The sequence below is a fragment of the Littorina saxatilis genome, linkage group LG8, assembly GCF_037325665.1.
Source record: "Littorina saxatilis isolate snail1 linkage group LG8, US_GU_Lsax_2.0, whole genome shotgun sequence".
In the NCBI taxonomy this organism is placed as follows: domain Eukaryota; kingdom Metazoa; phylum Mollusca; class Gastropoda; order Littorinimorpha; family Littorinidae; genus Littorina; species Littorina saxatilis.
In genome coordinates, this window is record NC_090252.1 from 33960416 (window position 1) to 33972453 (window position 12038).

Sequence of the window (12038 nt, forward strand, 5' to 3'; positions counted from 1 at the left end):
TTCTATCCATTTAAGTGAAAACACAAACAGTTTAGAACAAAACTGCCTTTCAATGAGCAAAACATGAACCTACAGTAATTACTTAATTGATTCATATTTAGGTACCAGAATAACTTGTACTAGTTTTTCAACCTAATACACCTGAATCTTAATATTTTTATTTTTTATTTTGAAGCACTCCAGAGCTTTCAAGGCCCACTGAGGTAAACAGTCCTGTCAAGGATTCTCATCCAGCACTGGGGAATACAAGACCTCTAAGTACACTCAATTCCACTTCAAATGTTGATGCACCTACTGATTCCACTTCAAATGTTGATGCACCTACCGATTCCACTTCAAATGTTGATGCACCTACCGATTCCACTTCAAATGTTGATGCACCTACCGTGAACCCAGCTTCTGCAACAGAAGATCAACAGGCCTCTGTCTCGGAGAAGTCTTCATCTGTTGAGTCTACTTAAAGGTGGTCGTCTACATTTTTGCTTTTTTTCAATAATCTTATGGTTAGATTTCGCTAAAAAGTTATGTCAGATGATGAATGAACCATGGGGAAAAAAGTTATTGGGTAGAGTGACTCACGCTTCCAATATTTTGTTTTCTGTTTGCTGAGAACATGTGCTTTGCCTAAAAATACTGACCAATCAAATTCATGTCACTATGCTTATAGCCACGCCCAAACAAGTGCAGCAACAGTTTGACACTGGAGCGCTGTCCACGCTTTTTTTTAAACACACGAAACGCACGGGATTTGAGAGGAGTTTTGCGCTTGGCATTTTCCAAATAAGGATATCCTACTATGAGTACTACGCTGGAATACTACAATGACTTTTCAAACGGCTACACTGGCTTCGTCTTTCCCGATCGAAAGGGGGTGTATTGTTGATATTTGTAGATAATAGACTCTGGTCAAATGGCGATTTCGGTATACAAATTTAGACAAGGACCTTTAAGCACAGGGTGCCATTGGCCCCAGTGATGAATTGCATGGCTATAAGGCTGCTATTACCAGTCGCCCATTATCTTTTGCCGGCCAGCCTGTTCATGAAAGAAATCAAAAGATAACACCTGATAAGTAAATATGTCTAGTTGAGAAGTTACTAGGTAAGTGCACTGGCTTTGTACAGGGTGACCCACCACAAATATGAGCCACTAAAATGCGAATAACTTGCATATGTGTTCAGCGAACTACTTGATATTTGGTGTTTGATTAGCATGAGATGTGGGATGATAATTTCACTAACTTTCAAGAATGTAGGTCAAGTGCTTTGATGTTTATGCTTATTTAATTTTTTCTCCGTTACGACACGTCTTACCACGCCAAGTTCAAGAGGAAAAAGGAAGTTGGGAGATTTACCTCCCTTGACTTATCCTCGGTGCGACTTTCTACAGAAAGGTGAACAAATGATCATTTTCGACTGTCTTACCAGGTACATGTCTTTCAGCCAAACCAGGTCATAACCAAATTTAAGTAAAGACTTAAATTGTTTTAATTGTCTTAACATTAGGAAGCCTTTTTGACACTGAGCAGTTAAGCCACACTCATCTGAATTGAACTCTCCAGACTCCCTGCTTTTGCTGTTTTAACTCACATATTGTCTAAGCAAGGCCCTTCAGAAGAAAAAAACACAGGTACAAATTTGGAGGGCTAAAATCGGGTTAGTGTGACTACAACTCAGTGCCAAATCTCGTACTTTTGAGTTTACTCTGTATTTGGAAAACATATGTTGGAAAGGGCATGAAAGTCAGACCATTTGACGCACAAACTTCAGACTTGTTGAACTTACCATCCCATTATCTCAAGCCAATGTACTTCAGATATGAAGAAATTTGCTGAACAAATTCAGGTGTAGGCGGCAAGTTTAGTGGGTTGCATTTTGGGGGGGAGGGGTCACCTTATATATAATGCAGTTCATTGCTGGCCTGGGCCAATTAAGGTATTGCTGGAATTTTTCTGTAAGTTCCCATTGCCAATGTTCATGTCAAGACTCTGAGACTTAAGAGGATGGACGGAACCATGCTAAATGCATGCACAAAGACCAATGTGCATGTAAAGATTCCAAGTTTCCAGTAGAAAAAAGTCGAGGGATTTGGAAACACACAGATACCTAGCAGGTACATCCTGGAAGATGATATTAAGCTACCCACCTGGCAGGGTTATTAACCCAAAACACAGTAAGGTCACCCTGAGGGTAAAATGCGAGAATACATTTATATGTTTTCCACCCAAATTTGGTACTTTTTCTTTGCAAATTTGTTTGACATTTTAGTTTGATAAAAATCGGCTGATTGAAAGCCGGCATTTTGTGACATTCCTCTCGATGAAAAACAGATGTTTATCTCTAGTAAACTAAGTGTGTAGAGTGCAAACAAAGTGTACAGGTGCAAAGAGGGTATGCGCATGTTTATGACCACAATATCCGTTAAAAAAAAAATCGTTGTTTTACTCAGTAATTTGACCGGGCCCAAAATGCTGTTCGGTCGAGGCATCGTGTCACGAATTATCCGGCACAGATAACCACTCATGGGCACACAATAACAATGTGTTGGATCTACCTTGCAGGGACACTTTATTTGTACACATTACTGCTACACAAACACAGCTTTTGTTACTAAATATATAGTTTTGTTTGCCGGTAATTGCAACATGAATCTCAGAGGAGGTCTTGGTGTCACACATTTTGGCCTGGACCGAACAAGACGTTTTTGCATGTAATTAAATCATGAAAAATATTTTGTTTTAAACTACTTGAACACAATTTCATCCTGTCATGAGCCTGGAACCAGAAATGCTCACAACAGTAGAAATGGTTGGTTATTGAGCGCGAGACTTGCAGTTTAACTTCCGTGTCTGTCAAATTGTCAATGCCTCGACCGAACATGGTTTTGGACGGTTACGTACTTTGCCGCTCCATATAAGGGAAACCAACAAGTTTCTTTGAGCTTTTTGTCCACTTATAGTTTTATCACACCCTATTATATTGCACATGAAGTTTTCAACGATTTTCTTTGAACTTTATTTTTCAATGACTATGTGAGAATGTCACGCTTTTGGACCATGACTCTGAGAATGACCCAACAGCAAGTTGTGTGTATTATAACAGCAGAAAATCTTAATGGCTATATTCTCTCTGCTGTATATTATTACTGCTTAAATGTGATATTTGGCATTTGTTATGTACTCTTCCTTTTTTTCTCAACAATATTAGTTTTTACCGGTGTGTTTAATGTCAATACAGTAAAACCTCTCACTAACGACCTTGAACATGCTGTATTTTGGTTCATGTTTTTTTTTAAAGATGTTTTGGTCTCAAACACTGTTCCATGCTGATGATAAAACCATTTGTGTTTGTGTGTGTATAATAAAGAACAATTCATTGATTTGCTATGCAAAACATTCCATTTGATCAGATATCTGGCCTTAATTGTTTTAGATTATATTTGATGTGGTTGTCTGCGTTTTTTAACTTTCGTACGATACGCTGTCATATGTAAAAATCATGCTGCTTGTTGCACAAAGAGTTAAAAACTGAAGTCTTTTTTTTAACTGTTACACCAACTTTAACAAGCGAAATACTAATTCTCAATAATCATCAGACAATATGTACATGTAGACTTCCACATTTCAAGAAATCTTTTCCAAAAGGAAATCCAACAATATCACCACAATTGAAGTACTTGTTTGGTGAAATTGCAATCATGCACAAACATCTCAGCCAGTGAAAGCCAGACATGCCCATGACACTGAACTCGAAGTTTGCCCAAGCTTTCTTAGATTCGTGGATGCAGGGAAATGTGCCCAAATTCATTGCATATTAGTTGCTGTCTCATATTTATATGTCTCTTTCTCTTTTGTGATAGAAGATTGAAAATACTGTAATGGTCATAAGGAGAGATGAGTATTTTCATATCAACCTTCATTTGCTCAGTTTTTAGAAGTTCACAGTAATTGTTCTTAGGCAAACAAATAAAGAAGCGTGTGAGTATAGGTGCTTATGCATAAGTGCTTAAAGGTTTTATGTTGCTTCATTAAAAAGCTTGTTTGTTGGCTTCTTTATTTGCTTGCTTTTGAAATGTAATCTTTTATTTTGTTGAGGGGGTGCTGTGTATCTTTTAGGCTTGTTGCTCAATTTGCTCATTTACATGTTGTTTATAATTATAGAACCATTTTTATTTGTGAACTGTTGTTTATTGAACAATTTTTATTTGTGAACTGTTAAATTTTGATTAACAATATATCTGTGTTTTGTGTGTGTTTTCTGTGTATATAACATGAGTTTTTAAGTTCAAGAAATACATGTGCATTTTTACAAAGATGCACTCAGATAGTATCTTGATTGTTGTTTTCATTGCAATGCCACTTATTATTTATAATTTTGCTTGTATGTGTGTTCCAAGGGAAATTTGTGTTCTTTTGTCTAGCTTACTGGTGACAGTAGATTTTATTTGCCTTAATTGATATACAGACAGACCATGCTCACAAAGTTGATGAAGTCAGTTATGTTAAGATGTTATCTCTGGTTGTGAAAGCAGTCACCCACACAGCCAATTAAGTGTTCATGTGGTGCTTTAGGGGTCTCTTATAACTGGCTGCCTCTGGTGAATCTTTTACCAGATTATAAAAGAGTATTTTTGTAGGTGTGTGACATTTTTTGCAAACATTAGTTTGCATGGGACAAGCCAGTCACTTTACATTGCCAGATGTATTAGTGCATTTTTATGTACTGTACTTACACTTTTTGCCATAAAGTATACATATTCTGAAGTGCCATAAAGTATGTTGTAAATTCCCAGTATTGAGCAAACTCCCACTCGCTACTTTGGTTCAAACACCGCACATAGGATACTGGTTAACTTGGTTACATGATGAATCTCAGTGGATATTAAAAAAATTGTCGAAGTTAGCAGAAGCTCGCATCGAACTTCCCCTCAACCTATGCCTCTAAGATGAAGTAGCAGTCTTGATGATTTGCACAGCTGGAAAAAAAAAACGCGGGTTAGGGGGAAGAATTTACCCGATGCTCCCCAGCATGTCGTACGAGGCGACTAACGGATTCTGTTTCTCTTTTTACCCTTGTTAAGTGTTTCTTGTATAGAATATAGTCAATTTTTGTAAAGATTTTAGTCAAGCAGTATGTAAGAAATGTTAAGTCCTTTGTACTGGAAACTTGCATTCTCCCAGTAAGATAATACATTGTACTACGTTGCAAGCCCCTGGAGCAAATTTTTGATTAGTGCTTTTGTGAACAAGAAACAATTGACAAGTGGCTCTATCCCATCTCCCCCCTTTCCCCGTCGCGATATAACCTTCGTGGTTGAAAACGACGTTAAACACCAAATAAAGAAAGAAAGAAAGAACAGCTGGAAAAAATGGTAGTTCTTGAATATTACGTTTCATTTATGCAATAGTCATAATTACACAATACCTGGGTGACTGGAGAACTTGCACTTCATAATTATGCTTGACTGAGCTAAAATCATGCAAGAAAATGTATATAACTGTTTTGTTTGGATGATATGAAGTATAAACACACCAACAGTTGAACACACACACACACACACACACACACACACAGTGACACACACACACACTTCCATAAAAAGAGTCAATACAGAAAAACCTCTTACACAACCCTCAGTCTCAAAAACCCTCTGTTTTTATACCTTGTTTCCCAGTTATTATGTTCTCTTCATAAAGTCTGTAAATGTATCTCTTTTGTAAGACTCCCTCCGTTATGAGAGTACTTTGCTCAAATTTTAGAGGTCTTAAAACATAGCTTTTAATGTATTGGACTACAAGATTTTCAGAGATTCTCATTTCTAACATGATTCTCACTGCAAGTTGAAAATAATCCGCAAATTAGTCCACAGTTTACAATTATCATACAGGAATATGGTCTGCTCTTTTTGTCCTTTTGAATTTTTGTTGTTTTGTTTTGTCTATATTCAGTACATGTAGTAGTGTCTTTGCCTGTGTTTGTGTTTTTTTAAAATTTATTTCTTTTGCATTCAACATTCATTAAATAAAAGATTTTGAGCTTTAAGGGAACAAACATTTAAGTAACTTATAAATAAACAAAACAAGAAAGAACAAGAACATGTTCTCATTTGTATTGCCGCGAGCACTGAGAATGAAAAACATGCAGTTACTGTATGCACAAACTCAAGTACAGCACTCATTATGGAGGTGTTGATGTGAACTAAAGTACTGTATATGCATGGTGGATTAAGATGGTTTATGTCACAGCTAGGATACACCAAGGAATTAATTAAAATGCAAAGTTTAGAAAACAAATCAATTTTAAATGAATTAATTTGATGTGATCTGCCACACATGCTTACCTCACAGTTTCAAAGACTTTCTGTTTTCGTTTTTAAGAAAGTTTAGAAACTGTTTGGAATGAAATGTGTTTAATTTTCTCTCAGTTTTTGGACTTTTTGTGTTGTGTTTTTGTGTGACTTTTCCCCTCTATTTTCTTCTATGGTGTAGTTTTAATGATTATACATGTATAAATATTTATGTTCTTGTACAAAGAAAAAAAAAATATCATTAAACATGGAATTTACAGAGTATATTTTGTCGTTTTGTTACTGAACTCTTACTACAAAAGGCACGTAGGCTGCAAAAGCTGGTGCAATGTATGTACATGGCACTGTATGACAGTTTTATTTATATTGTCTGTTTGTATGTGTCTGTCCATCTTTGTGTGTGTGTGTGTGTGTGTGTGTTCCTCCAACCAGGAACAGGTAGAACAAACTGAATTCCTAAAATGTCACCACCAAATTCCTTCACTTGCAAGAAACTGACATGCTTTTCTCTCTCAAATAAGTGTACCTCTTAATTTGAGCAGGAAACAACATTTCAGTCTCGGGTTTATTTATAAAATATCAGAAGTTGTGAATGAAACAATTGAAACTCAGCAGCGACTTTCTTCTGAGATTTCTTAAAACCTCTTAGCAGAGCAAGAGAGAGAAAGAAAAGAGTCCTTTTACAGGCATATATATAAATACCCCCGAGGAAGGAAATATTGGAATAAACAGAGCTCGCTTGTTGTTTTCTTTGCCCTCTCCTCTCGACATATATGTATTTATACTAGAGGAATACCCGGCTTCGCCGGGGTGAATCGCGAGACAGAGACAGACAGCGTGGCCAAATGTAACCGAGTGCCAAAACACCACAATCATATTTGAAGCCGAAGTCCACTCAAACGGGATTGAGAATAACTGTTATGGCTTCTGGAAGGAAGGCCTGATTATTCAGTCACACACCAATGCCGCCAGAGTCACATCACAAACAGAACTCTACAATCCACAGGTGTTGCCCACACACACACACACAAACACACACAGAGAAGCCGTATATATATATGTATATCTATATCTATATCTATACATATATAGAGATAGATGACAGTGTATTTTTTGCGTGGCTATAAATTGATTCGACCTTTTCACTTTGACAGTAAGAACAACTTACGGGTGCAAGGGAAGCGTTCTGGACAGCGCAGTGACATTCTAAAAATAGTAACGTAGAAACGGGAATATGGATTGAAGCCACACGAAGGAAGGGAGATAAACGCAAAACACTGGAGAAGATAAGGAAGAGTTAATGGGAATGGTGAAATGAACAGAAAAACCAAAATCGATTCAGCGCTGTGCGCTGAGAGCACGTGTTGAAATATCTCATCGATGATATTGTGTCCGGGGTGTAGCTGAATACGATGTCCAAATTTGAAAAAGATCCACCGAGAACTTTGGCGTTGTGATGTGGTGTAGCGGCTTTGGTGTGTCGGTATGGGGGCCCGGGTAGCTGAGGTGGAACCAAAATCGGTTCAGCGCTGCGCGCTGAGAGCACGTTGTGTCCTGTCGCCCGGGTGTACCTGAATATGCCCACCAAATTTGAAGCAGATCCATCGAGAACTTTGGCCGTGCATCGCGAGCACACACACACACACACACACACACAGACAGACAGACACAAGTCGTATATATATATATATATATATAAAACATCAGAAATAAAACATCATATATATATATGTGTGTTACAGTTAATCTGTGAAACCAGGGAATATTAACTAAACTATTTTAGGTAATACATGAATTAACTGTGGCCACTAGTCAATACATGTATTATCTGTAAATTTCCGTTAATGCATGAATTAACTAGAAAAAAATCCTGTCAATACACGCAATGACTGAAATCTGAAGGTATGCAGTACACGGATTAACTAATTCAGGTTCAGGCAATCCATGCAAGTCTATTTCCCATATTCATGTTGTGTGATTTTGTGTTCAGTCAAGATGTGTCTTTATCCCACATACGTGAGAGAGATACTCATGAGAAAATAATGAACAGCTCGCTCACTATCCCAAATGTGAGTTATTTTCCGGGCACTTGACGTCGCATAGAAGCAACTATTTCTCATTGGCAAGGTCAAAGTAGAACTGTTTGGCCAGTGGAGAGGACATACTAGTGGTGGAATGGCGGAAATGGAGACGGACATTTCGAACACGCCCGCATTGGATACGCTTGAGAAGATGGAGCAGACATTTTTAGAGAGACTGCGTGCACAAGAATCGAACTTAAATGTTTTGCCAAGAAACTCATATTTTCAGACAGTTGAAGAGGTGAAGTTTGCTAGTGAGAAGACATCAGGCCGCAGCCGGCGGGAATATTACCTTGTGAAAAAGTAAGTGGCAGTTTCTGTGTCTGTTTATATCTGTGTGTCTGTTTCTGTCTCTGTCTCTTTCTGTGTGTGTGTGCCGGTGTGAGTGTGTGTGTGTGTGTGTGTGTGTGTGTTTGTGTGTGTGTGTGTGTAGTTCTGCGTGAGCTCAATAACTCTCTCTCTCTATCTCTCTCTCTATCTCTTTCTCTCTCGGTCTTTCTCTCTCTCTCTCTCTCTCTCTCTTTCTCTGTCTCTGTCTCTCTCTCTCTCTCTCTCAGTGTGGTGATGTGGAGAAACTCGTCAGGCGTCGTCTAAACCCATCTGATCCCCCACTGTGTGTGTGTGTGTATGTGTGTGTGTGTGTGTGTTTGTTTGTGTGTGTGTTTCTGCGTGCGCTCAATAACTCTCTCTCTCTCTCTCTCTCTCTCTGTCTCTCTGTCTCTCTCCCTCTCTCTCTCTCGCGGATGACTCTTCTGTTCACACCAGTCAAAAATCTTTGGAATCCGTCAATTCTTCTCTTCAAACAAGTGTGGATGAAATCACTGAGTGGTGCGTTTCTAATGCAATGATCATTCATCCGATTAAAACAAAGAGTATGGTGATAACCACGAGACAAAAACACCAATTAAGTCCTTTACAATTACAACTGTCAGTTGGTTCAACTCAAGTGCAGCAAGTTAGGGAACATAGATTATTGGGTGTTACCATTGATCAAGAGTTGAAATGGCAAACTCATTTGAGTAATATTTGCAAACTAGTATAAAAAAATGTGTACCTGTTATCAAAATTAAGGCATTACGCTGATTCTGCAGCACTCAAAATGTTCTATTACGCCCACATAATGCCTCATATAAACTTCGCATCGACACTTTGGGATAACTGCAGTGATGTTCATTTAAAAAGACTCAATTCCCTGCATCGCCGAGCTGCAAAACTTATTCTGCATGATTTGAATAGGTCCACGGATGATAAACTAAAGCTCTTGAATTTCCTCCCCTTGAAAGATCAGTTGACGTTAAACAAGGCTGTGTTCATGTATAAAATTCTAAATGACGACTGTCCTAAATATTTGCAATCACATTTCAAACATGCCACAAAAAATCATCCCTCCTATACCTCGCATAGACCTCTACAAATCGAGTTTAGCCTTCTCGGGAGCGTTTCTCTGGAACTCCTTACCCCAACAGATAAGAAATGCAACTTCAGTGAAAATGTTTAAGAGACAGTCACGTTCACACATCATTCGTGAATGAAATGTCTTGTTCGATTGTTATTTTGTTAAACATTTTGTACTAATGTTAACGGATGTGTAGCTGATCGGAGCAACTTATTCCCAAATGAAAGGTATAACTATGTCAATGTAATTTTGTAATTTTTTGAGTTCTCCTTATGTAATTCCTTAAATGCACATTGTGTTGCATTCTGTACAATGTATTTCTGTATTTTATATGATTGAATTTATATTTGTAATGTGCGTCTGTCTTTATGTGTTGTATAAAGGACAGGTTGGAAGAATAGGCTTTGCCTAAAACCTTTATCCTTTTGTAATAAAGTTCTGAGTCTGAGTCTGAGTCTCTCTCTCTCTGGTCAGGTCACGGCGGGCGGGTGTGTGTGTTTCTGCGTGCGCTCAACCTCTCTCTCTCTCTCTCTCTCTCTCTCTTTCTTTCTCTCTGTCTGTCTGTCTCTCTCTCTGTCTGTCTCTCTCTCTCTTTCTCTCTTTCTCTCTCTGTCTCTCTCTTTCTCTCTCTCTCTCTGTCTCTCTCTGTCTTTGTCTCTCTCTCTCTCTATCTCTCTCTCTCTCTGTCTCTCTCTCTCTCTCTCTCTCTCTCTCTCTCTCTCTCTCTCTCTCTCTCTCTCTCTTTCCGTCCGTGTCTGTGACTGTCAGTCCATTTATTATGATGGTACAATGTATAACTCAAATTAATGTTGCCTTTCAGATACGAGATCCTACAGTGTGGTGATGTGGAGAAACTGGTCAGGCGTCGTCCTAACCCAACTGATCCCCCACTCTACTTCGCTGCTGTTGAAGATATTGTCGGCATCATTCACCGTGCCCACATAGCAACTGGTCACGGCGGGCGGGACCGGATGACGGCTGAGATAAACAAAAAGTACGCAAGCATTACACAGTCAACCCTCGGAATCTACAAGTCCCTGTGCCTGACATGCCAAAAAAAGAAAAAGCGCCACAAGGTAAAAGGTGTTGTTGTTAAGCCAATTCTCACTTCCTACGCATTGGCGCGATCCCAAGTGGACATGATTGACATGCAGAGTCTTCCAGACGGACGGTTCAAGTGGATTCTCTCCTACCAGGCCAATTTCACAAAATTCACAATCGTGCGTGCTCTCGCGTCCAAACGCGCCTCAGAAGTTGCTTTCCATCTGCTTGATATTTTCCTGACTTTTGGAGCCCCTGCCATATTGCAAAGCGACAATGGAGGGGAGTTCACCGCCAGTGTCATTGAAGAAGTAGCCAAGCTGTACCCAAGATTAAAAATTGTGCACGGAAAACCAAGAGTGCCCCAGTCCCAAGGTTCTGTAGAGCGCGCCAATGATGATGCGAAGACAATGGTAATAGCATGGATGTTACAAAACAACACAAACAACTGGACCCATAGTTTGAGGTTTGTTCAGTTTTTCAAAAATTCCAGTCTCAATGCAGGAATTGGTCTCACTCCCTTCAAGGCGATGTTTGGACAGGATGCGCAAGTTGGGCTCGAATCCACCACATTGCCACATGAAATAAAGGACCTGCTGCGTCTAGCTGAACAAGAGCAGTCTCCTGTCTTTGACAGCGAGCTTGAAAAGGACCCCTCCCCAAACAGTGTGTCATCCCAAGAAACAGTGTCATCCCAAATAACATTGTGTAACCAAGAAACAGTGTCATCCCAAATAACATTGTGTAACCAAGAAACAGTGTCATCCCAAATAACATTGTGTAACCAAGAAACAGTGTCATCCCAAATAACATTGTGTAACCAAGAAACAGTGTCATCCCAAATAACATTGTGTAACCAAGAAACAGTGTCATCCCAAATAACATTGTGTAACCAAGAACCAGTGTCATCCCAAATAACATTGTGTAACCAAGAACCAGTGTCATCAAATGAGATTAAGTCATCGCAGGAGACTGTGTCATCCCAAGAAACTGTTTCATCTGAAGAAGATGTGTCATCCCTAGAAACAATTGTATCCGTAGAAGCTGTGTCATCCCATGAAACTGTTTTATCTGAAGATGTGTCATCCCTAGAAACAATTTTATCCGTAGAAGCTGTGTCAACCCATGAAACTGTTTTATCCGTAGAAGCTGTGTCATCCCTAGAAACAATGTTAATTATCCGTAGAAGCTGTGTCAACCCAGGAGACTGTTCA

The 12038-nt window shown here is 39.0% G+C and overlaps 2 protein-coding genes and 1 long non-coding RNA gene across 5 annotated transcripts in view; 2 read left to right on the forward strand and 1 right to left on the reverse strand.

Moving 5' to 3' along the window:
• The window catches only part of LOC138973360 (leucine zipper protein 2-like), a 62017-nt gene extending 59582 nt beyond the window's left edge, over positions 1-2435 (forward strand). The window contains exon 10 of the mRNA XM_070346082.1: positions 176-2435. Coding sequence (XP_070202183.1) covers positions 176-461 — 286 coding nt within the window. The 3' untranslated portion in view covers positions 462-2435. The remainder of the gene's footprint in view (positions 1-175) is intronic.
• LOC138973373 (uncharacterized) overlaps positions 1-12038 on the reverse strand; it is a 458327-nt gene that overhangs the window by 363888 nt on the left and 82401 nt on the right. The gene's annotated exons all lie outside the window — the stretch shown is intronic.
• Positions 1-12038, forward strand: part of LOC138973367 (hemicentin-1-like) — a 486299-nt gene that overhangs the window by 295083 nt on the left and 179178 nt on the right. The window lies entirely within an intron of this gene.